This window comes from Chaetomium globosum, genomic scaffold (assembly GCF_000143365.1).
Source record: "Chaetomium globosum CBS 148.51 scaffold_2 genomic scaffold, whole genome shotgun sequence".
Taxonomy (NCBI): domain Eukaryota; kingdom Fungi; phylum Ascomycota; class Sordariomycetes; order Sordariales; family Chaetomiaceae; genus Chaetomium; species Chaetomium globosum.
The window spans coordinates 3950392-3974687 of NT_165977.1; the positions used below are offsets into that span (position 1 = coordinate 3950392).

The 24296-nt window shown below is 57.2% G+C and overlaps 10 protein-coding genes across 10 annotated transcripts; 3 read left to right on the plus strand and 7 right to left on the minus strand.

Annotated features, from left to right (window-relative positions):
- Nucleotides 1-156: 156 nt before the first annotated feature.
- CHGG_03353 (uncharacterized protein) lies at nt 157-583 on the minus strand (the record flags this gene model as incomplete). The annotated part of the gene is made up of 2 exons (XM_001229868.1): nt 157-229; nt 399-583. 2 exons carry the CDS (start codon nt 581-583, stop codon nt 157-159), a joined length of 258 nt encoding a protein of 85 aa, XP_001229869.1.
- A 501-nt stretch (nt 584-1084) lies between these two features.
- On the plus strand, nt 1085-1542 carry CHGG_03354 (mitochondrial 54S ribosomal protein YmL31; the record flags this gene model as incomplete). Its single annotated transcript, XM_001229869.1, has 3 exons — nt 1085-1134; nt 1195-1424; nt 1490-1542. The coding sequence occupies 3 exons, from the start codon at nt 1085-1087 to the stop codon at nt 1540-1542; spliced, it is 333 nt and encodes a 110-aa protein (XP_001229870.1).
- A 263-nt stretch (nt 1543-1805) lies between these two features.
- Nucleotides 1806-2531, minus strand: CHGG_03355 (uncharacterized protein; the record flags this gene model as incomplete). Its single annotated transcript, XM_001229870.1, has 2 exons — nt 1806-2193; nt 2425-2531. The coding sequence occupies 2 exons, from the start codon at nt 2529-2531 to the stop codon at nt 1806-1808; spliced, it is 495 nt and encodes a 164-aa protein (XP_001229871.1).
- A 417-nt stretch (nt 2532-2948) lies between these two features.
- CHGG_03356 (uncharacterized protein) lies at nt 2949-5685 on the plus strand (the record flags this gene model as incomplete). Its single annotated transcript, XM_001229871.1, has 4 exons — nt 2949-3287; nt 3356-3849; nt 3962-4254; nt 4367-5685. The coding sequence occupies 4 exons, from the start codon at nt 2949-2951 to the stop codon at nt 5683-5685; spliced, it is 2445 nt and encodes an 814-aa protein (XP_001229872.1).
- Nucleotides 5686-7030: 1345 nt separating this feature from the next.
- CHGG_03357 (uncharacterized protein) lies at nt 7031-8626 on the plus strand (the record flags this gene model as incomplete). Its single annotated transcript, XM_001229872.1, has 1 exon — nt 7031-8626. One exon carries the CDS (start codon nt 7031-7033, stop codon nt 8624-8626), a length of 1596 nt encoding a protein of 531 aa, XP_001229873.1.
- A 1602-nt stretch (nt 8627-10228) lies between these two features.
- On the minus strand, nt 10229-10736 carry CHGG_03358 (uncharacterized protein; the record flags this gene model as incomplete). The annotated part of the gene is made up of 2 exons (XM_001229873.1): nt 10229-10260; nt 10580-10736. 2 exons carry the CDS (start codon nt 10734-10736, stop codon nt 10229-10231), a joined length of 189 nt encoding a protein of 62 aa, XP_001229874.1.
- A 541-nt stretch (nt 10737-11277) lies between these two features.
- Nucleotides 11278-14549, minus strand: CHGG_03359 (uncharacterized protein; the record flags this gene model as incomplete). Its single annotated transcript, XM_001229874.1, has 4 exons — nt 11278-11317; nt 11416-14159; nt 14218-14404; nt 14470-14549. The coding sequence occupies 4 exons, from the start codon at nt 14547-14549 to the stop codon at nt 11278-11280; spliced, it is 3051 nt and encodes a 1016-aa protein (XP_001229875.1).
- An 846-nt stretch (nt 14550-15395) lies between these two features.
- CHGG_03360 (uncharacterized protein) lies at nt 15396-17637 on the minus strand (the record flags this gene model as incomplete). The annotated part of the gene is made up of 7 exons (XM_001229875.1): nt 15396-15464; nt 15529-15848; nt 15902-16265; nt 16407-16696; nt 16755-16886; nt 17138-17168; nt 17425-17637. The coding sequence occupies 7 exons, from the start codon at nt 17635-17637 to the stop codon at nt 15396-15398; spliced, it is 1419 nt and encodes a 472-aa protein (XP_001229876.1).
- Nucleotides 17638-18887: 1250 nt separating this feature from the next.
- On the minus strand, nt 18888-21770 carry CHGG_03361 (uncharacterized protein; the record flags this gene model as incomplete). Its single annotated transcript, XM_001229876.1, has 5 exons — nt 18888-19093; nt 19509-19640; nt 19861-20151; nt 20216-20371; nt 20666-21770. The coding sequence occupies 5 exons, from the start codon at nt 21768-21770 to the stop codon at nt 18888-18890; spliced, it is 1890 nt and encodes a 629-aa protein (XP_001229877.1).
- A 1071-nt stretch (nt 21771-22841) lies between these two features.
- On the minus strand, nt 22842-23553 carry CHGG_03362 (uncharacterized protein; the record flags this gene model as incomplete). The annotated part of the gene is made up of 2 exons (XM_001229877.1): nt 22842-22981; nt 23136-23553. The coding sequence occupies 2 exons, from the start codon at nt 23551-23553 to the stop codon at nt 22842-22844; spliced, it is 558 nt and encodes a 185-aa protein (XP_001229878.1).
- Between the last annotated feature and the right edge of the window lie 743 nt (nt 23554-24296).

The window sequence follows — 24296 nt, forward strand, 5'->3', positions numbered from 1 at the left end:
CCCTCTGCGGAAACACCGGACTCCTGATCTCCATGTGGACCTTGTAAAACTTCCTCATGATGGCCTTGACGTAGTTCTCGTACACCTCGCTGAAGAAGTTCTTGATGGCCTCCTCCGTCTGCGGACTCGTCGGGTCTGGCGCCGACAGACGTCGAGTTACGCGTCGCGCTTGCGGTCCCGCTCGCCGTCGCCGACGGCTGGTGTAGTAACAGGAACTTGACGTTGCCGCCTGTCATGAAGCAGGATATGTAGTTGGTGAAGAACTTGTCGATTACTTTCATGTATCTGTACGCGGTTGGGAAGGAACAGCCGTTAGTATTGGGCATGGTGTGGTGGTGGTGGGGAGGAGGGAGAAGGGGAGGAGGAGGTGGGGGGGGCGGTAAGGGAGGATTACGCACAGCTGCCCGTTCATCCACTGCACCTCCTCGACGATGTCCAGGCTGCTGTGCAGCACGAACTGGTTCAGGTGGTGCGCCTGCTCGGTGAAGCGGGACTGCCCGTCGCCGCCTTGCTTGCTGGTGCCGAACTCATACTCGAATAGCGGGTTGTCCTGTGTGCCGATGATGGCGAAGTAGTAGCTCATTGTGTGGTTTTGGTTAGTTTGCCGTGGCCCAGTCTAAATTTGACTCGGGGTGTTCGTCCCGTCTGGGGGTGGGTGGTGCTGGTGTCGGTGTCGTTTGGTCGGTCGGTCGGTCGGGGGGCGTCGCTATCTGGTTATCGGTCGATCATTTGGTGCGTGCGTTTGCTATTGTATCGCGTGTAAGTGGTGCGATCGTGGATGGTGCTCCTCGGGAGCTGCCGTCATCGTTGGTTCGGCCCGGTGGTTCGTCAATCGGTCAACACCAGCTCCCAGGCTGGATGGTTGACGCTGGCTTGCGCTAGCGCTGTAAGGGCGAATGCCCAGCGAGTGGGTCGAGGGGTGTCGGCTCCACTCCATGGGGCTCTGGGCTGTGATTGGGCTTGGCAAAGTGACTGGGGAGCCGCCGTTTTTCTGGCCCCGCTCGATAGGGTCCCGACCTCCGAGAACATCCAATCCAACCCCCCCCCCGGCCAAACGGTGTTGCAAGCTGGGACCGCAACAGACATGTTTGGGCCGTTCAGAATCACAAGTTCCCTAAGCGGGGGTCTTCTATGGTGAGCCCGATTACGGCAATGCCCTTCACCTACTGCGAATTGTCGCTAACACCACAGCAGGAAGATCCCGTGGCGCCTCTCCCCGACTCAGAAAGCCCGCCAACGGAAGCGGTTACGAGCCGTCGACCAGGTCATCGAGACGGTGACCAACGCATTGGCCAAGAAGGGCGAGACCCTCAAGTCATTGGACCGGTGGAAGGCTGAGATGCCGACTGAGGCCGAAATGCTGCCGCGCGACAAGTACACCATGTTCGACCGGAAAGCAAAGAGATATCGCAAGGGCATTCATAGTGCGTTGCTTTCCTGGGCGAAGGCCCTGTGCGTGAGGCCCATGACTGACTTTTGTTGGCTTCAGAACTCCCGAAATGGACCCGTGTTTCGCAGAGAATCAACCCACCAGGTTTCTAGACGGGGGAGGACGGACGGTTCTGGTGTGTATATCCTTTGTATTATACCAACGGCAATAAACGGCGTTCTGATGGTACTTTGGAGCTGTATGCAAATTTGAGGATTTGCGAGCTTGGCCAATGGTGGATGCATTCGCTATGTTTATGGAACTGGGATCATTAAAACAAAACGACCGAAAAACTCCATTATGATTTCCAGGGGTATTCCCATCATTCCCCACCACAAACTTGATCAAGTACCACGCCGTCTACTGGCGACTGGGCTTATTTCAGCCGTCCATAGGGATCATCATCGTAGTCCCTCGTCTCACGGTCTCTCGACCGCGGTGGTTGAATCGCCCGCCCAAGGCCGCCACGACCCTCGTCGAAGTCCTCGCGGTACTCGTCACGCACCTGCCCTCCCGACTTTCCACGGCCGTATTGCCGACCCTCAGTGAATCCCGGGTCCAAATCTGTGCGGATAATGCGCTCATCAAGCTTCGTTCCACCGATGTACTTCATGCAGTCGAGTGCGTCCTGGTGAGTGTAATACTCGACAAAGCAAAAGCCGCAGGGTGTCTTGTTAAATCGGTCGAGGCCCATTACCAGGCGTTTGATCTCGCCGCATTTGGAAAAAAGCTCGTATACCTGCTCTTCAGTGGTGTAGAATGACCTAGAGGGCGGAGGTTCGGTCAGCGTTGCTACCTCTCGATCCTTAAGAGCTGCAATGGGCTGGCTGGGATGCTGCAGCTTACAGGTTGCCAACGTAGAGAGTAGTCGCATCCTTCAGCGGGTCCTCCTCGGGCTGGTCGTTATTAATGTTCGTATCGTCATCCCCATCGCGCTGTTCCTTGTCGAATCGCCGGCGCTTGTTCTGAGATGCCGATGAGCGTGTATGTTAGACATTTCACTGTGGCTTCCCGCGGCCGTCTGATCTCGAACACTCACTCTACTATTAAAATATGCGCTCGGCTGGTCGAGCCGCTCGACTGTCGCGCGTGGTCCTCGCATTGTTGTGGTGGGTGAATTGATATGGTTGGAAAATGGATGGATCTTGTAACTTCGCCGTTCTGACTTAGAATTGGCGATGGAAGGCTGCCGCGTCTGTTGCTCGGTAGCTTAGTATCACAGGTCGCCAATCAAAGTGGGGCTGCTTGATTTGGAGGGTCACTTCGGCGTGCCTGCCGAGAAAAGGCTGTTGTCCTGGGGCCAAGAGAACGCGCTAGCTGGCTTAGAACACCTCAAAGCCCAGCTTCTTGACCGGAAGTGGCTCCCCCAACCTCCGACAAACCTGCACTTTACAGCGACAACCACAAGGCAAACGGCCAATTTCCGTCGGGAATTGCCAGCCACCGCTTGTTGAACCCAGTTTACACTGATTTTGCGCATCCGACAACCGAACCTTGACAGCACCGACCCTAGCACCAGATGCCTAAAATCAAGAGCTTTGCGCCGAGCTGGCTCAACGAGCCGTCCCCCGGCCACAAGCTGTTTGCACAGTCAAGCGACGATGCCAGGCTTTCCATGGCCCTGCCATATGGCAAGAAGCCAAAACCAGGGCCACGGCGGACCATAGCGCGGCGGGGCACCGAGGTGTTTGTCGCGGTCGGAAAACAAATACGATGGGGGGACCTCGCCTACCTCAAGGAGTCGTGGGAAACAAACCATGCGCGTTCCAGCTCTGGGACTCGCATCAAGCGGGAGAGCCCAGACGACTCGTTTGACAACGAGAATGGGATTGTTGGCCATGGAACTGAAGGATACCGAGTGAGTGGGATGCGCCAAGGCTCAACGCGGGAGGGACATGACCATCATTAACCTTTCTCCATGACCAGACCATCAAAACACCTGTCGCCGACGATATTCGGCAGCTTGTTATGTCTCCGAATCAAGACCTCCTAGCAGTCTTGACATCGCATACTGTTCACATCTGCATCCTGCCCGATTCATCTCACCTCTATGCGAAGGACGCGGCACCGTTCAAGCCCAAGTTTTGGACCCTCGGCCCTACCACCCATGTTACCTCGCGCCCTGCGGTTGTCTCGGCACTATGGCATCCTCTGGGCGTCAACGGAACGGCGCTCGTTACAGTCACGGAAGATGCCGTTGTGCGTGTTTGGGAATTGTCGACAGCCGACCGCTGGACCTTCGACTCCGCGACTCTTGCGATCGACTTGAAGAGGTTAGCGGACGGGACGTCTTTGGATCAGGATTTTACTGCGTCGGTGTCGGCCACGAACAAGGGCTTCTCGCCTGACGCATTCGACATGGAAGTCGCGTCCGCATGCTTCCCTGCTAGGGGTTCCGGGGGCTGGTCGCCGATGACATTGTGGGTGGCGATGGCGGGGGGCGATGTGTACTCCCTGTGCCCGCTTCTGCCTCAACGCTGGGCACTCCCCTCCCACATTGATCCCGTCTTTGTCGGTTTCCATCGTGGCCAGGGTCGCGGCCACGGAGGACGACCCGGAAGCTTCCGCCGAAACCCGTCTTCTGGCCCAACAACAACTTGACTGGATATCTGACTTGGACAACCAAGAGCCGAAAGTGGTGGAGGGCAGTCTTGACGAGGCCGCGGTGGAGGTTTATACCCGGCCCACCCGTCCGGGCACGATCCCAAAACTCCAAGGTCCGTTTGAGTTCGACCTCAACCCGGAGGACGAGCAGGACGATGAGGTTGAGCTCAGGGACATCTACGTCATTGGAGAAAAGGCCCGCATTGCCGATCTCATGATGGGTGAAGAAGAGGACCTGGAGATGGATAATGACGAAGGCAGCGGCTTGTCCCTGACGGTCATTTGCCTTCTCTCCACCAGCGGCCCAGGTCAAAATTTGCCTCGACGTGGAAGGGGTCGAGGCCCAATGGCTTCCGCCCAAGCCAAGACATGGAGCGAGGCAGTTCGCCGCTCCTGCCAACACCCCATCGCTACTGACCTTCCAGACCTTCGATACTCTCAAACCCGTCGAGGTGGTGCCTGAAAGCTGGCCCGTGTTTAGCGAAGACGTTACTTCCCGGTATTCGTTTTACATCACGCATCCCGCGGGTATCACTTTTGTTTCTCTAGCGCCGTGGGTGTTCCGGCTCGAGAGTGAACTGCAGGGAGATTCGGAGTCTGGTGCAGAATTCCGCCTCGACCTTCTGGTCAAAGGGCAAGGATCGGAACGGGAGCGCATTTACACACAGGGCCGCGGCCTAAGCTCACTAGCGGCAGCCACGACCATCAAGGACCCCGGCCTCGGCCATTTTGTTCTGTCCGCCACCCATAACGACCCGGTTGCCCTCTTCTTCGACACGCCAGAACGGGAGAGCCACCCCAGGGAGTCACCAGCAGCGGTTCTTGAGCATGTGGACTCGCCGCTGCCGGAAATCGGCTGGGAACCGCGCCCTCTTTTCTATGTATCGGAAGCGCTGGATCGCAAGAGCGCAGTGCCGGCGTGGATCGATCACTTAAAAACGGGCAGGCGGCGCCCACTGTTTCATCAGGAAGTGCGTCTTTCGATGGCTACACTCGAGGTCTTGACCGAAGGGCACAAGGTTCTTTGCAACGAGGTGGATCCCATCAATGATGCTGTCGCAGAACTATTCAGAAAATGCCAGATGCTTCAGCATGAACTCAGAAGCCAAATTGTAGCGGCCAATTATGTCAAGAAGAAGGTTGACATGATCACCGGCGAAGACTCGGCAGACGATGATGAACCGCCCATCTCGCGAGACGACATCGTCCAGGACCGTCTTCGTCTAGCCCGGGAGCGGCAGGAGGAGCTGGCGAGTAGAATGGAGAAGCTGAAGCGGCAACTGGGCAGGGGAACGAGTCGTGAGCTGAGCGACAAGGAGAAAGCATGGGCAGAGGAAGCACGGGCGCTTAGCGGAAGCATCCTTGGTTCTGGGGCTGATCAAACTTCGTCGTCAACTTCCAAGACTAAGCAGCCTTGGAAACGATTCGAGGAGATTCAGGCCCTCCGGGACGCCTTATTTTCACAGGCCGAGCAGTTACAGCGGGCTCGGGAGGGAGCCGACAGCGACGCTCCCGCCTCGCCGTTGCCTGGCTTGAGGATCCCGGCCGAGGTGCGCCGGCAAAAGATGGCGCAGGTCATTGGTCTGCTGGATCGGGAGTCTGCTCTCGTCGATGCAGTCAAGGCCCGTATCGAGAGATTGAGTATTGGGTAGTGGGCTGGGAGGGGTTGGTTGGGTACGAGCCCGTCGGAAGGCGGACAGGAGACCGGTGGGCTTGGAGAAGGACAAACTAGGTCAGATGTCCCACGGCCGTCATGGTTTTGATGCCAGTGAAGGAAAAGAGCGAAATCATTTGTTTACACGCAGCCCTGGATGGATCACGGCCTCTCACTGCATGCCCAAGTGTTGCCTTTGTTCCTTGTCAGAGGGCGCCTAGCTGCCTGGCTCTCGCAAGTGTGGCGAAACGGAATCCTGCTGCTGAGGCCGCTGCAAGTAGGCTGAGGTCCAATCATTTTGGATCGGATGGTTGCCCTAGTCGGATTCGGGTGGCTCTCGAGCTTTGGCCAGAGGAGCCCGTCGTCTTGTTTCTGGGACAGGGTGAGAGTTTTCCCGGCTCGGGTCATCCATTTTAGAGCCACTCAACGGTTAGGGCTAGAGCGAGAAGTAACGCCAGTGCAGCAGCTCCGTGCGACACACGCGCTTCCCGTGTCTTCTACAAGATACACTGTTCCGACTTTGATGTCGAACCTCGACACACTTTTCGGGTCTACGCCGACAAGCCATCTTACGTCCTACTATGATGGTGTTACCTGACACGACTTATTGCTGTCTCAACGGCTGACTACTTTCTGCCGTGTCTTGTTCTTACAGGCAGTAAAACACATGGAAAACTTGCCAAGATGTGGCTGGCTGCAATGGACGGGCACCGACCGATCTTCGGAAGAGAAAAATGAATCCGGTGTCGTTGCTGGTGGGCTGGAAGCGGCTGGTTTTCTCTTCGGTTTTTCGGTCTTCCGTCTACCACTCTTCGGTGCACTTGCTCACCGCTCACCGCCGCTTACACACCCAACCACCCGGCGCCGCCGCCGTGTAACAACCTCCTCGTTTCTCTCTCCGACTCCAGGAGTTTCCTAGCAGAGAGTGAATATTGACAATGGAGTTGCGTCTACCTTTGCGTGACTGATAGCCGGGCACTTATACCATTGCACCCTCCCCTGAATGACCCGAGTTCGTCTGTTGTGTTAACACCCCGGCCGGTACTCTCGGGGCTCCTCACCTTGCATCATGCAGCAGCCTCACTTTTTTTACTTGCTGTAAAGCTTCTGTGCCACACGGGCGTCCGCAACCTATTCCCTTGTACCTCAATTGCCAAACTGGCTCTCGTGAAGGGTAAACCTCGCGGCATGGAAGGGTATAAGTATGGGTGTCCGTCACTGCCTCGTGGGTTTCGTCTAGGTACACATGGTCCAGCCTCTCCCGGTCTGATAACCAAATGCTCGTACGCCTTTCTAGTGCTAAGCCCGCCCAAATTCCACTGCAATTGAGCCTCCATTACAAGATGGTTCCTGAAACTTCTTCCCCTCCTGTGGACCTGCGGGCCCAAGTTATTGGTCAGTCCTCTGCATCCCTTATAGGCACCCCGGCCACTAACACCGCTCGTTCTGCAGAAAACTGCGAGTTCTTCAGCGGGACCTTTGCCCGTTTTTCGTTGGTCGCCGCCAAGGAGCCCCTGGGCACCTTCAGGGCCATTGTTTTGAAAACGGAGAACGGCATCCGAGAGGTTCTGCTAGCCGAAACGGCGCCGTCATACTACGAGGCCCTGCAAGCTCTTCATGTCAAGTCTGCGGAGGCAGTCCAGAACTACATCAACACCAATGGTTTTGCTTTGGCGTCCGGCGTCAAGAAGCAGAGCCCCAACGCCAGCCGCTATGACGACAGCCATGAGAGTGATTCGTCCACCGTGACGCTGGACGACTGCGAGTCTCTCTCTGACGACGAGACCGTGTCGGTGACTTCAGTTGGCAAGACCAAGCGGAACCGCCGCAAGGCGAACAGGGCAACCAAAACGAGCTCCACGAAGCACAAGACGAGACAGGGCCGTACCAGGTCCCGCTCGCCCTCCTTTTCCACGACCCGGGCTCGTTCGCGGTCAACATGCTCTAGCTCGTCTGACTACGAGCTCCATTACGATCCACCAGCGCCCCTTCCCAACCGCGCGCCCTTCCTCAACTCCTTCCCCCAGCGCATGCCTCCCCGTCCGCCCCAGAACGCATTCTCAGCTTTCCCCACGGGCGCTCCCCCGCCACCACCTCCGCCCCCCGGCCCTCAAGGACTCCCCCCGAACAGATTCGCCCCGGCCACGACTATGCCACCACCGCCTCCTCCCGCTGCCCCTCTATTCTTCACCAACAAGCTCCCCCCTAACTCACCAATGCCCCCGACAATCCTGACCACCCCGCCAACACCCCCCCAAGCCAACCCCAACCACAACCACAATAACCCCAACCCCACCTCCCCCACCCAAACCACCCAAACCACTCAAGACCTCATCCTCCACATCCGCTGGCGCCACCACGGCGAGCGGCGCACCGTCGAACAAGTCCCCACCCGCGGCCGCGGCAGCATCTCAGCGCGCAGCCTGCAGCAAGCGGCCCTCGCCTGCTGCCGGCGCCAGCCGGCGTCCTTCACCTCCTTCCAGACACCCCCCGCCCCGTCGTCGGGTCAGCAGCACCAGCAGCACCAGCACCAACACGGGCCGTCTTCTGTTACGCAGTGGCGGCTGGCGGGGCTGAGTGCAGCGGTGAGGGCGGTGGTGGTGGAGGGGGTGGTGTATGATTTGGGGGGGTGGAGCGGGGATGATTTGGGGAGGGTGGTGAAGGGGTTGAGGGCCGGGGCGGGGGTTGAGGCGGGGGCTGGGGATGGGGAGGGAGAGGGTGGGATGTTGTTGCGGTTTGAGATTGACGTGTGGAATGAGGGCTGGGCGTCGCCGGGGGTAATGCCGTGGGGTGGTGGTGGTGGTGCTAGTGGTGCTCCTGCGCCGGGTGGGTTGATGAGTACTAGGCCTGGGATGGGTGCGGGTTCGGGCTCGGGCTCGGGCTCGCCGCCAAGGAGTTTGTTTTCGTCGTCGGGGGCGCCAGCACAGAATCAGGGGTAGGTGGGTAGGTGGAGTGGCTCGGTTCCAGTGCTCTGGGTGGGCGTTGCAAGGGGAGTGAGCGGGATGAGAAACAAGGCGGATGGATGGCGGACAGGCTAGGGGAGGAGTTTGCAATTGCCGATCCTTGCATTGGTCAGAGTGAGGCTGCAAACCGCCCATCCTGCAGTTGCGGTGATCTCTAGCTACACATGTCGTCCCATCGAGTGGCAAATCACACGATATGGGGCTACAGCCGAAGTGATCGGCATTTGTTTACACCCCGAGGATGCAGAAAAGCACCTTGTTTGGCTTCAACACATCTCATAGGAACTTATCTTACCGGTCTGGGTACTGTCTAGACCTTTCCTACTCTATTTAGCTCTTCAACAGGAATATCGATTTCCCTCCTTAGGTCGTTTACCCAGTCCCATCATTCTCTTGTAGGACTTCAATTTTACGGTATCCGGGGACAGCCTTTGAAAGCATAGAAATCTTGACCAAGGAGGGGAATGAGAAGGCTGGGGGTAGCAAAACAATGGCAGATAAACCCGCCGCACCCATATGGTGTATGTGTGTGATATATCCATTGTACCCTTTGGCCATTCCCAGGTAGAGCTCAAAACCACGTTGAAGGTGCCGCATCCCGTGCCCTTGCTTCGTCATTAATCTTACAATGAGTGCGAATGCTAAGACCAGATGGTCTGCCCCCGATCTCACCGGCTTTATGACCGAGTCATGTTTGTATGATATTCTCAAGAACTGTGTCATGGGCAAGGAGGCCGTATCTCAGCGGCCGAGATAGGAGAAACCGATGAGACCGCCAATGCTTCAGGGGCCAATAATCCCGCGCCCGCCCACGCCTGGCTTTTAGCTGAGGCCTCAACGCCAAAAGAAAGAAGACAAGATTAGATTCCGCGGACTTTCTTCACCACTCCCGCCCGCGAACGAGGCATGGGGGAGGGCTCGGCTCAACTATAGCAGGGCGTCGAAGGGGAGATGGTCGGAACAGTCCGAGGCATCCCCGAAAAGTCCGGTGCCCTTGGAAAGCACCCAGACAACACCACCAGAACCAGCCGGTGACGGAATGAGAAACGCCGCAGCCGTACATGCCTTCTCAATAGTTTCTGCTATCGTCAGCACTCCATGTTAACGCCTTCCGAAAACCTCCGGCGAGTAACCAGGGCGGGCAGTCAAGTTGGTCTTGGTTTCGTTGCCCTGTTGTCTCATGAACCTGTTTCCTTGCACATCCCGTCGTCGCCCTTCTCCGAGTGGCAGGGGGGATGACACCACGCCGGGTCTTATACCGCACCAAGCCCCCATAACCAAGCTCGCCACAACCATAAGATCAACATACGGCAATAACCAACCGATGTAGACGCAGGGAATGGAGTTGCCGGAGCCTAGTAGACAAGGCGAACGAAACACAACCATCACACCATCACCACAAAAAACCAAGGAACCAACAGCGACAACGACAGCCCAAACCAGGAACCAGGCGCTTACCTCGGCAACCCCCAAACGGGGGAGACGGGGGAAAGGCGGGAAGCTTTTTTTCTTTCTCGTGGCGCAACCAATCCGGACCGCCGGGCCAGTCCATTCGTCGTCAGCCATCCGGCCGTCGCGTCACAGCCTCGCCTCGTCCCGAGTCCTGCCAGCTGACTGGTCAATGGACCACGGGGGGGTTCACTCGTTCGTTCGTTAAAAAGACCCAAATGAGAGAAGCTCGTGATCAGCGGCTGTACCTCGACACCTCGATACCTCGAGAACAAAAGTGTGGGGGGGGAGCACGGGGAGGTCTGGCCGTCCGTCCCCATCCCCCGTCCCCTGTCCCCCGTCCCCATCCGGTAGTTATTGGCTTATTGGCTGCAGGGATGGGCATGGCATGGGGATGATTGGCACGTTGTGCCGTGTTTGCACGCCAGATTTGCCGGAACGGGCACGATCTGGGCCTTTCTGGTGAATTGGTGAACCTACCTGGAACCTTGGTTCTTTGGGTGGTGGGAGGTTGTGCGGGAGGTTTTCCCAACGCGGAAGGTTGCGCGCGGATCGGTGGTTTGGTGAGGCTGTCGAGCTTGGCGGCGGTAGTGGTTGTTGAGACATCAGTCACGTCCTCGTTCATCGTCGGCTTCATCTTGGCGGTGGTCATTCCCTGCTTTTCGGTGTCCGTGAACACGTGCCATACGCCATACGCCATACTGCAGAATGGATATGTGGATGTAGACGAGGATGGGTTGGCCTTCAACCCTTCGGACTTGTGAAGGAAAATCGCACGACCCAAGGGTGTACTCCGTCGCATGGTGCTCGGCACCACGGGAAGAGCTTTGGCATCATATCTCATTACCTGTCCCCAGTCTATGTGGTCGGTCACCCAACGGCCGTTTCTTGCCGTCCACCCTCTGACCCCTCCCTCCGTTGACCAGACATCACCCAACAACAAGCTGGGCGCTGACTTGACAGTACAACTCTCAACCCAAACAACGGCAATAACCAGCCCGCTGCCTTTCTACCGCCCATCTATTATTGTTTCGCCCAACCGCAACGCCGTCGATCGATATGTCTTGGTGCCAATACCTCGCTCCTGGAAACAGAAGCCAACTCGTATATAACCCCTGATTAATTCCATGCCTCCAAGCGAGACAACCACCCGTCCTATCAACTTTCTTTTCATCCGTCTAGTAGATCCCCTGCGTCCTATATTGGAAGGTATCGTAACTGTTGTCTCAGGTCAGCGCCGCCGATATATCACTAACACCATCAATTCTTCCACCTCCACCACTCATAGACGATAACCCAAGTAAACAAGAACTCACAGTCGTGTGTAATAACTGCCAAGCGCCTTGGCAATAAGGTCAGTCTCGACGAATTGCTCGGCCTCGTCAGCGCTCAGCTGCAGCTGGAAGCGCTGGCGCAGCGCTGTCGTGACCTGCGTGACGCCTGCGCCGAAGCAAGGCATCTTGGACTCGCGGCCCATCATGGAGACTAGGTCGATGATGTTGTCTGCCGAGCGGCGGAGGGCTGTCGCACAAACGACCAACCACATTAGCATGCATTCATTCGTTCCCCACCATGGAAGGACAAACATACCCTGGAAAGCCTGCTTGCAAAGGCTCTTGTAGTCCTCAAAATCCGGCGAGCCCACCCCGCCCAGGACATCGACATACTCGTACGTGAGCTTGAACGGGGCGGCCTCGAAGCCGACCGACCCCGGCGAGTTGGACAGCATGAAGCCAAAGTCGATGTGGATGATGTGGCCCTCGTTGTCGATGAGCACGTTTCCGTTGTGGCGGTCCTTGAGCTGCAGGACATACGAGATGACGCTGTAGGCGGCGAGCGAGCGCTTGAAAGCGTCGACGCCCGCGCGGAAGGACTCCCCCTCGGGGATGCCAAAGGCCTTGACGAAGTGGTCCTTGAGCGTGGCGATGCGCCGGCGGGGGTTCTGGCCGGATTCGATCGAGGCCAAGGTTAGGCTGCGCTTGATAGAATGTAGCGACACGCCATTGGCGATGGTCTCGATCAGGCCCGACGACTCGCCCGTGACGAGGATGCGCATGAGTTTGACCCACACGGGCACGCCAGCGTCGACCCAGATCTTGTGGCAAACACGGATCAGCTGGCAGGCGAACGCTTCCTGTCGGAGATCTGAGCCCGTCTTGATGATGACGCTGACGAGGTCCCAATTCTTCATCCACCCATAAGGCGACGACTTGCGGATCCGCTCCTTCTTCGTCTCCCATGCTTCGCCAAAGACCGCGGCGCTGGGGTCGTCGCGGTCACCCTTCCGCTGGAGACCGCCCGTCTTGATGTCGTTCTCCATCCTGTCGATGCCGGCATTGGCGTTGAGGTTCGGCTCGACGGTTGCGTCCTCGGCAACTTCGGCTCCGCCGGCGTCGGTCGCTGCCGCTGTCACGGCGGCTGCCTGTGCCTTGGCCATGATGGTGTCGAAAGTCGGCCCTTGGCCATCGTCCAGATCAAAACTCTGCTCTTCCAGGCTTTGCATGCTGGCGATGATGCGCGCTCTGATGGCGGCTACTTCCTGCCGGGGCCGCTTGCCGCTGGTTGCGTCGAGCTGTGCAAGCATCTGCGACGCAGTCCGCATGTGCACCGCAAGCGCCGAGAAGTCTGGCTGATCGACCGAGTTGTGGCGCGGGTTGGTGAGCGTCAGCCTCCTCCGGTTGAGGGGCGGGCTGAGTGACTCGGAGGAGCCTCCCGAGCTGCGTGACGTCGTCGTCTTGTCCCAGGAAGCGGGGGCCGGGGTGCTGTTGTTAGATAGGCGCAGCGAAAAGTGAGACTGGGTCGGCGTCGTCCCGAATAACTCATCATCCTCGGGCCTGAGCATTGGCGAGCTCCCGAGATCCCCAGATGACGGCTCAAAGACGCTATCGACAACTGGCTCCGGTGCCCGAGAAGCGGGCGGCATGCTCGGTGAGTCGGACAAGTCGAATATCCGCTTCCGCGTCCCTTGTTCGTCCAGTAAGGTTGTGAGCAGCCTCTGGTTGTCAGGGGTGTCGGGGTCGAAGGTGAAGTCGTCGCGGAGTATTTCTACCATCAACAAGTAGGGCACTTTCTCGGCACTATTCAAGACAGTCGCTTCGGCCGGGTTAAGCCGGACTATTCTATGGTGGCGGCTCCTGGACGGGGAACCATCCACCAGGTTAGGGGGGCAGAGGACTGGGATATCAACCTCTGCCGGGAGATCCCGTGCGATGAGGGCGAGTTCCGCGCGGAGTGCGCTCAGCCGAGCCGGTTTTGGCACCACAACAAGGCGATTCGAAATATCCTCAAGCGCGGTCAGGAAGGCGGTCTGGCAGCGGAAGTAGTTTTGGCGGAGAAGTCGTGTCTTTTGTAGTTGCGTCATCTCACCCTGGCTGAGCAGCGTCTTAACATGATGAGAGTGTCTCCTCGGGGCTTCGGACGGGCGTAATCCTGCCGACACGGGCGTGGTTGGCCTCGTAACAAGACGGGGCCTGTGTTCCGGCAGTGGTAATGAAGCTGAGCTAATGCGCGCCTCCAGGGCGAGGTTCTCGAGATGGCTGGGGAGTTCTTCTTCCGCCTGCTCCCGCGGTGCGGGGGTGGACTCATTCGTTTTCGACCTTGAAGGAGGCCGAGGGGTCTTCAACTTGAGCTTGCCCGGCGATTTCCGCGGACTGGCGTGCGTCTTCCCCTCTTGGCCACTTGTGCTCCGCCCCTCTTTGGCGCGTCTTGACCGGGTGCTGCTGGCAGAGATGGTGTGTGCTCGAGTTGGTACGTTATTCTTGGCAGTAACGGCGGTGGGCTCGGAGATGATCTCGACGACGGGGCGTGGTTTCCGGGCCTGAGCAATGGCTAGAGGTCCAGCCCACTGGGGCAACAAGGGGCATGCGATGCTCGCAAGGACGAAGCTTCCCAAAACCGTGACCGGCAGCACATTCTCGGTGATCCTCTCCTGCCGTACAGTCTCGGAAATTCCAAATACAACGTGTTGAACCTTGTTATACACCCTACGACATGTCTTGAAGGCCTCGGTCTGGGGGTTTGGTGCGAGGTCGTGGAGGTAGGTTTGGAAGAGCCAGAAGGTCTATGTGAGCGTTAGCCATGGGCTGTCGAGTATGCAGAAACGGCAGGGGAGGGCGAACCAGCAGCGCAGCGGTAACCGACTCCTCGCATAAGTCCAATAGAAACTCTTCCAACGCCATCGACTCGTTGTCGACGCTTATTATCAGGTGACATAGTTGTGGCAGGAAGAACTCGATGTCCTCGTAGGGGAATTGGCGGAGCTTGCTGCAGAGGACATAGTGAATACCTATATGATCCGCATAGCGACTAGATGCCACACAGTCAGCCAGGCGGTGCACTAACAGGAAATCCGGGATTCCCAGGGTACGCACGAGAGATACGACACCGAGAGGAAGGGGTTCTGATTGAAGACATCGCTCTCAAGGAACCGCTTTAGCAAGTCCCAAGACATTGGTCGCGAGTGCGTCAGGGAGGGCGGCTAGATTGGGCAGAAGAGAGGGTGATCGGACGGTATTGGGGGCTGTGGCGTCGATGGCGGTGGTGACGATAGTGGTGGTGGTGGTTATGGTGGGGGGAGGGCCTAAGCATGCTCATGTCCTCCAAGCCCTGTTCATTGGCGCTTTTCGGCGGCGGTAGTGCTAGCAAATCCGGGTGTGCGCAACTGATGCAGCATGGCTGGCTGCCCCGTGAATCTCTCTCGATGTGTCTGTCGGTCGCGTCGCTAAAGTCAAAAAAAAGCTGGGCGTACCTCGGAATGCTGAAGCTTCGGAACCAGCCGTTCGTGTTGAGGACAACTGAGCCAAAGCGCCAAAGCTCCATTTGGCCAAATTCACAGGGGGTTGCTCCGCACTCCTCGTTCGTCAGTGTGCCCCACCTGCCAATGTCTCCGGCTCGGCGCCCCGAGCCCCGATGTGAGAGGAGTAGTTGGTTATGTGTGCTATATACGAATACCTAGGCAGGTAAGTATATTCAAAACTCTGGGAGTTGATCACAGTCGGCATTCCTGATTGAGTCTGTCTCTGTCCCTTTGGCGTCGTTTTCATTCTGGTTTTTTATATGCCCTAAACCATCCCTTCCTTGTTTTGCTTTGTCCGTTCTTCGATTCTTGACACGGTTAGGCTCGGCATTCGGGACCGTTCAGGGGCTCCTCAGGGGTTATGACATGGGAAAGCAGTTGTCTCGCTCTGTTGGCCATATAAATTTTCTTGCTGCCTATGACAGCAGAGCCCCCAGTTTCCTGTGGGAAATATGATGCAATATAACGTCAAAAACTCCAACCCTACCATTAAAACCCGCTTCACCAAACAGACCGTTTCCGCTGCCGAGTCCACTGCCCTGGTTTCTTCCGTTTCTTCGGCTTGACCCTCTGCCACCAAGACGTCAGCCAAACACGCCCTCCAATGTGCACATCGCCCCATTGTTGGACTCACCTTGTATTTGACCCTCTCGCTCCCGTCCGGCATCTGCACGATCTCGTGCTGGATATGGTACCCAAAAGCCGGCAGCACCTTGGCCCACACGAGCCAGTACCCAGTGCCAATGACCAGCAGGCTGGTGCCTAGCGTGGGGAAGACATAGTACGGCACAAACAGGAGAAAGTCATTATCAATGAAGGGCGCCACCTGTACGAACAGAAGTGACAAGATCCAGAAAATGGTCAACAACGGCGAGCTGCGGAATGTCGTACGCTGCTCGGCCCAGCGTTCTGAGGGGGCAAAGTTAAGGTAAACGAGGCCAAGAGCGAGAAAAACTAAAGCCAATGTTAGATGGGCGTGGGAAGGAGTGACGAAAAAGAGAACGTACGTTTAATCCAGTTGCCGCTGTAGATGAAGACGTTGGTGACGAAGCTGTAAACGTCTGGAGTTCGGCAGCCGAGGATGAAGATCACTGTGAAGATCCAATGCAAGAAGATGGCTCCGGATGGTGCGTTGAACGGCCAGTCGCTGGCCCAAAATCGGGAGAACGGCAGCACGCCCTCCTTTGAAAGTTCTTGTTTCACTCGAGGCATAGCAAAAGATTGCGCAAACGCATTCCCAAGCGCGGAAAGGCCGATGAAGAGTGGTACCACCCTGGTTACGAATGAGCTCTCGCCCCATACGTTTTCGAAGAACTTGGCCGCAACAACCGTTTTCGCGTTCGCAATTTCGATCTTGCTCATGGCCGCAAACTGTATCAATTAGTAGGGGGCTCTCCAGCATCCGAATATGTGGGTTCTTACATAAGATATATTGGCCAGCACGTAAAATATCGTGACCGCCAATATAGAAATCGGTGCTGCCCTCCTCAGCGTCTTTGGAGCATTCCGAACCTCGGTGAGGACGTAGTTGGCGTTCTCCCACCCGCTGTACGAGTATAAGACCTGTAGCAGAGCAATTGAATACCCGCCGGCTGCCCCCGCGGGGTTGTCATCAGGGGCCCTCGACGAGCCGGCACCGTGAAAACTCGAGAAGTTATCGGGCCGCGGCGTTGCCGTCCTGCCGGCGAGGGCGGCAAATCCAGTGCAAACGAGTAGGCTAAGCATGACGAGCTTAAAGGCACCGAAACCATTGCTCAACCAGATACCCCACCGCGGGGCGAACGCGTGAATGAGGCAGACGACTGGGATTGTGAGTTACTGTCGAGGCATGCTTGTGTGCTGTTGGCGGCATGAACTCACCGGTGATGGCGGCGATGGCAATTCCCTGATTCATCCAAGTCCCCTCTTGGGAAGACTTTGTGGCAGCGTGGAGCAGGTAGCTGCTGAAGCTGATGCTGTTGCCCGTTGAGATGGCGAAGAGGACGAATTGTACTGTTCAGGGGTGAGCGGCCGGTATCATTTCGGGGGCTGGGTGAGACAAACCTGCAAAAACACAGGTGGCCAGATATCTTGGCCGTTGATACACTCGCTCCAGCTGGGTGAGAGCATATCGCGTCAGCCATTTACTTGACATGTAAGAGGGGAGGGCCGTGGCTCACATAGACCTTTTCCCCACCCGACCGCGGCAAAGCGGTGCCATACTCAAGGTAGACAAACAATCTAATCAAGGTCAGCGGATAAACACGTCAACGCAGTGTCGATTACCCATACCCGCTACGGCAAGTTAGCCCAAATTCCTTAGCAACTGGACGCGAAATGGATTGGAACTCACCAAAAAGTCATCACCCCGCCCAAAACCCAAAAGAGCAGCGTCGCTCCCACGCTATTAAGATAGAATATAATCCCCGATGGAGTTGAATATATCCCCGCGCCAACCACCCGGTTAATGATAAGAAACGCCGTTGACCATGTCCCTAATTTCCTCTCTAGAGAGCACAGCAATGTTAGGAAGCGGGCCCCTTCACCTTACCAGCGGAGAAGGAGAAGGGCACGACCAACCTTCGGGAAAAACGAAGTCGCGGTAATCGTCCGATTCGTCGTCTCGGGCGGCCACTGGCGAGACCCCGTTGCTGTAAATGGTCCCGCCATAAGCACCGCCATACATCGCATGCTCGTCACCGGCGCCATGAGCTTCGGGATCCTTGCTGGCCACGGGTTGCTCGAAAATCTCGGGTTCTTGCATGTCGACCTAGCTGGCTGTCCTTCCAGCTCGATACCGCCGTCGCTAATTTTGTTGACCCTTGACCGAGACCCCTCGTCTCTCCAGCGCGCGGGCGCTGTGACTGGGCGCTGGCCGCCAACGAGGAGAGTCCAGGATGGGCTTGTTGAAGCCCCTCGGTATGGCGCTCGCAGTGCCGAATCACGCACACAAAACCCCAACGCCCGCCTCAGTGAGTTGCCCGATATTGTCACGCCATCCACCGACGCCAAAAACGGAGACCGCGTGGCCCCGGAAATCGTAATCCTCCAAGCCCGAATCTGACCCCGGGCGCAAAGTCGGCAAGCAAATCGGGAGCGGAGTAAGCGCACAGCTGCTTTCAACCCCGGGTGTGCCGAATGGGAAAGTAACTGTAGGCAGGCGAGCAGGCACGCAGAACCAAGCACGAATGAATACGCAGTACACAGCAGTGAATCAACAAGAGTCAAAGCGGAGAATGGCAGTTCGGAAAACCCACAGACCCAAACTTTCAGCAGAGCCTCATCTCAATCTCACGGGCGACAACTCCCCAGAGAGCGAGGATGCCCCCCGGGCAGGACACCGACCAGGGCGGAGCAACCCTGCCTCAAGCCATGCACGATGCACGGAACCTGCGCGAGCTGGGAGGCTGAGAAAGGACGAAAGGGTTCCATTCGCCGTCCACCAGCCACTGAAAGGTTGAGCCAAGCCCCAACAAGCGAATGCCTGTGCAACTAGCCAGGTGGGTGGACCGGGGGTGCAGACTGCGAGAACACAACCCAAAGACCGAGATTGGTTTGCGCGAGCGAATCGTCTGGGTTCGATAAGCGTGGAAAAGACAGTGCGCTGGGAGGGTGGTGGGGCGACCCCAGATTGACCTGGATGAAAGACAATTGGAAGCGACGTAACGATGGAACCATACGGTGGGCCGGGTCATCAAGCCATCCGAGGTGACACTTTAATATAGTGAGCCTGTCTGTGGGGTTGCGCTGACCGAACCTTATATTCATGGCTTGTCCCATTCCATACAACCACGCCGCAAGACAAAAAGTGTGGTGATTCTTCGAACTCGAGTCGGGGGAGAAGAAGTTCATCGAGATTCCAAGGCTGCTGCCTCGTGGCTTCCCAACCCCTGTCACACTTTTAGCTCAGGAGGGCGGGGCCTCAAAACGACGTTGCCAAGATTACTCCCCACCCCCTGTTTCTGCTCGCGTGCTCACTTTTGACAGTGCCGACATTGCGTTCCATTCATCACACTACCGACCACATTGCGCTCGGACGACGAGAAAGACGAGCAAGGCAACAATAGACATACCCTCGAGTGCGCCAGTTTCATCACCGGTAAAGCAAGACTCGGTTGCCGCATGGACAAACGTTCCACTACCGCGCAAGGGAAAGCTGCAAGCCGATTCAATATTCGGAGCCTGGGCTGACTGCGCCGCGGTTCTCTGCAACCGCTTATCTGCAAGCGCGGCACGCACGGCTCCCACGGTTCAGCTGCCGGCCCTCGATCCTGCTCCCGTCTGCAACCTACCGCGCCGCCCCCCCAGCGACCGAGAGCGACAACCAAAAAAAAAAAAAAATTGATTGAATGTTCCTTTTTTGATTACGCTCGCATGGCCCCTACCAAGAACCCCATATATGGTTCGATATCTACAGAACAACTCTTCCATATCGCAGTTCACATAAAAACGCCCCGTGCCTGACGCCCCGTAAACACCGCCGCTTCCATATCCTCCTGTATGTGGTTGAGCCGCGCACGCTGGCTTCTTCGCTCCCGGATCACTTCCTCCCATTTGCGCAGGAAGTTGTCTTGGCCTAGTGGAATGTTGTTAGAACCCCGAACCGGCTGCAAATCGAAGGCAGGGAGCACAAACTCGGCGAGTTCTCAAACTCAATCTCAAACGTCTTGTACGAGTCGTAATCCGACCCGACGTCCACCTCAACGGATTTGCCGTGGATATCAAATCCTGCGGGCTCGGATCCTTGGTTTGGTTCTAGGTGCGCTGCTGCCCGTCAACAAGGGGGTCCAGACACGAGACAATATTTCGAGAAACGAACCTTTCACAAACGGCCAACGCGACGCCTTCCTTGAGAACGGCGTTGACCCTTTTTTCGGTTTCAGTTTCACTAGGGTTTGCCCTTCGGCTTTGATCTCAAGATCATCCGTGACTGTCTCCAAGTCAGCACAACTGTCGCCCGCGATGCCCCGTGATTGCGCAAACGTACTAAAAACGGTAATATACCCCCCCGACCGTCCCAAATACAACATCAGCCTCGAAGAGCTTGCCACAAGCCTCTCCCTCAAAGGCCCCGATAGTGCGGTGCCAGCTGTGACGAACGACGCGACATCCGATTGCGCTGTTCGCCGGCCTTCTGGTTCGTGCCAAATCTGCAACCGTGCACTTGAAAACTGGGTGCTCGACCGGCTGCTGGCTTTGCTAATCGTTACCATGCGGACGCTGCCGATGTCCAGGACGACCTTTTCGCCCGTAAGTTTAGCCTGGAAGTCAAAGAGTTCTAGAACGCTGCGAGTTAGTATGGGAACTTCCTTGATGAGTGAGCCGTGTGCGTTATGCTGTACCTTTCAAGCTCGAGAACTGATAGATGCCACTTGGCCTGCTATTTCCCTGCGTATACCCATTGACATTGTCGTTTTCCTTATCGCGAATGTACACGACATTGGGCAAGCGCTGATCGTATGCGTATGCGGGGATGAGTTGCGCATTGCTTGCTTTCACTGCACATGGGCGTTAGTAGCACTAGCGAGAGAGGAACAGTGTGGAACCCGTACTCCAATATGTCTCAGATTCGTAATCGACCTTGCAATGGAATCTAAGATCGTTCGTGAGGGCGCTTCGAAACACCTTCAGCACCCCGTCTCGGAAGACTGGCGATGTGAGGGTCTGAGTACTTTTGACGGGTCTACGTAAAAATCAATTAGAACTCCGATCGGTACGCCCCAATTGAGGGGGGTTCGCTCACCCATCAAACAGCATATCCTCCCCTGGCAAGACATTATCCCGCCCCGTACTTGCCCCGTCACTCGCGGTAGATTGCGCATGATCATGCACAACCACGGGGGTCAGAGTATCGATATCGCCCGGTCCCGTATTCACATAAGTCGGTTTCCGTCCGACGAACGATGGCGCTGATATCGAAGGGTGGAGCGGATGATAGGGGTACCCAGTCCCAACCCCTTGCCCATCCCACGCTTCCTTGTCTGGTGATCCTGACGAAAAAGTTGAGGTCGGGTCGGAAGCTCGATGTGGAGGAGGCGGCAAGGGTGTGGCGTCTTCTAGGAGCGACGGGAGCCCCGTCGTTGCTGTTGCGTTTTGTCGCGAACTCTGAAGGTGTGCATATGTTTGCGTTGTGTAACTAGCATAGTTGACATTCGTCCAATATTGCGGCGCGGCGCCTGGGCTGGGGTAGTCGTGCGGCCCCCAGGACGCGGCCTGATAATGTGATGGCTGTTCGTGATGGGCATATGACGCCCTCGGTGAGGCCATCTCCCGCCCAGGGCTCCCTGGTATCATCGGTGCTCTGGGGGCGAGGTCGGGATCCGTAAGGGTCTCAGCCGCTTGCACTCCGCCGTCCGACATTCCGTACAACGGCCTTGCGCCGAAGCCGTTGATGCTGAGTTGCGCCATCGTATTCGAAACTTCGTGGATCGACGCTCTTGGCTCTGGCGCAGGGAAAGCGGCCCCGGCATACCCAGATCGAGTTGAGGGTGCGCCGGAGGAGCGCGAGTACGAGCTAGCATTGGACGGAGACCGTCCCCAACCCAGGCCGGTCCCAGGAGGGGCGTGTACGTGTAATTGCGGCGGCGGGAGAGAAGCTGGCGACCCTGAAAGGGTAGAACCTGACGCGTATAGAGAGGCTGGTCGTGCAACAGCAGCGGCAGCAGAAACCGGAGTCAAGGTAGTCACGCGACCTTCGACGGGGGTCTGATCTGGGATTTTCTCGATGCGATAGCGGCTCCCGTTGGAGGCCACAAAGATGCTTCGATCGGCGAGCTGGGTCGCAGCATCGATGGCTGCAGGATCGAAGCCGCTCTTGAAAAGGTCGGAAAAGGGAACAGTAGCCTCATCAAGGACAGGTGGAAGGCTGGGAGCCGGGGAACGACCCCGAGCTGGCATTATGGACGGTGCCGCGCAAGCCCCATCAGCTCAACCGGCCATGACGGTGTCGCGCTGGCATGGAGAGGGAGCGGATCGGCAGGTCGCATGTGTACCTTTCCGTGCCTCTTGGCCTAAGCATATGTAAGGGTTGCTGGAAATCCGCACGAGCGAGGGTAATCTGAAAAAGGGACGGAGCAGGGAAAGACATGGGGGAGGGCAGGGCAAGAAGGGTGGGAAACCGGGGTAAATTCTTGGGGCGCTGGGGAGCAGGCTGGGTTGCCCTGTCCGCCCCGGTGCTGCAGGCCCTCGTGCGGGCAGCTGGGGCTGCGTGGCTGCGTTGGTCCGGGGGTGTGCATTGCTCACCCCTCCCCGATTCAACCTCCCATTCGCGAACCGCTTCCTTACACAGTACGGAGGTTTGCGGGCATTGAAACCGAGTCGCACAGCTACATCGTTTGGGATAGGCCGCATCGCCTTTTCTTACCGGTTCAATAAAGCCATCCATACTGGCGGTAAGGCTGACCACAATTGACTCTCCTCGGGCAGCATGGAACCTAACAGTGGAGGTGGCGAAAACTCCCGGAACCTCCCGCTGCAGCACTCACCTATTGCTTGCCTGCATCCCACGCAGGTCTCGCCTCGCTGCAGCACCGTACTAACCGAAGCAACCTACCTCAGGTAGGCAGGTAGATAGATACCTTGCTGCCAGCTGCACTTCCGATAGCATCAATGGATCTCTTTTTGACTATTCGAGACGAAAGAGAGACGTCGAACTTATCGCCTTATCTGCTCGAGGGCAAGGCTCGCGAGGTGAGTCGCACACCGCCAGATAACTAACATGGATCATCCGGCACCAAAACGCCGAGTATGTACATCGGGTCAAACCCCGCAGCTCCTTTGACACAGTTGAGAAGCCAAGCAACCTACTTGTCCGTTGCGATCTATCGAGTTCGAAATCTACGGCAAGTAATTCCAGCACGCCGCCCGGTGGCACGAATTGCCCACTACCAAACACCATTTAAATATCGCTTATACAATGCCCCATCCCAACGCCCATTCCCCGCCCGTGAATATCATTTGCCCGACCATTCATTCCTCGTTCCTCAGTTGCCCGCTCCCCAAGCTAGCCTCAACCATGGAGACCATGGGACACGACACCAAGCCCCTGCTCCTCAACCCCAACCCTGAGCCCCTTACTGGCCCTTCTTCTTCCTCCCACCACCCCTCTTCTTTTTCACCCCAGCAGCAGCAGTAGCAGCAGTTGCCGCCTCACCGCCGCCACTGCCCATTTCCTCATCAGTATCACTATTCTCCGGTTTCCCCCGCCCGCCCTGGACTCTGAGCTCGCGCCCCTGCCACCTTTCTCGTCACCGTCCACCTTACCGACGATGTCCCTCAAGAAGTCCCACTGATCGTCGCCCTCGACCACGTGCTTGAGCATCTGCGCCGACACCCGCTTGGAGTTGCGCTGCCGCGCCACGTCGGCGCTCTTAGTCACCAGTGCCATCATGAACAGCTCCAGCGCCTTGCCCACCGCGATGGGCGTCTGCTGCGCCACCTTGCCAACCTCCTCGTCCGCCTGCATGATGCGCTTGATCCGTGCCGTCGGGAACTTGGTCTTGACCGTGGCCGCCTCGATGGACGGGGCCGCCGCTACCACCACCGATGCCGCCGCCGACGCGGACGCGGACGCGCCTACCGATGGCGGGGGGCTCAGGGACTCGTCCCCGGCTGTGTCGGACGCCGTCTGGGCGGCGACGGCGGCTGCTGCCGCGGCCGCGGCCGCTCTCCGAGGAGGCATCGCGTCGACCGATTCGTGGAGGTTGTTGTGTCTCTGCGCCGCCTGATGCCGAGTAACCGTAGGGATGGTGCGCCTGGGCTTGGGCAGCAATGAGCTCGTGCGGGAGTTGATGGGGATGTTGGTAATGCTGGTACTGGAAGCTATCACGGTAAGGCGGTTGGTAAAATGTCGACGGGTGTTGTTGTGGCCGAGGAGCTGGTGTTCCTGCCTGGTATCCGGTATTAGGCTCGCAAATATCCAGAGGTGGGATAGCTTGCTGCGCGAGGCGAATAGTATTCGTGCTGCTGCGAGGGGGAGTGTTGTCCTGCACCAACGCCAAATGATGCTGTTTGGCTTCCGTTTGGATTGTGTGTAGGGCGTGCCTGTGCGACTGCCTGGGGTGGCGTCGCAAGCTGGTATTGCCGGGTTTGAGGGACTTGACTGTTGTGTGGGTGGTGGGAGTTCGCAAAAGAAGCACTTGCAGGAGACTGCAGGTGCAAAAAGTTTGGCTGGGATTGCTGCGATAAAAACAGCTGGGTTTCTGCAGGTTCCGACGGGGGTGTGGGGCCCGAGTGGAAGGAAGACAGATCGGGGCTCTTTGGCGCATAAGTGTCGTCACCAGACATGACTTCAGCTCGCCGGAAAAGGACCAACTAAAACAAAAAAAAAAAAAAAAAGATACTTGGGACAAAGAACGTGACTGTCTCACGGACCTGCTTTATGATAGGCTGCCGTGGTCTTGGTGTTCGCTTCTTGGTCCCTTT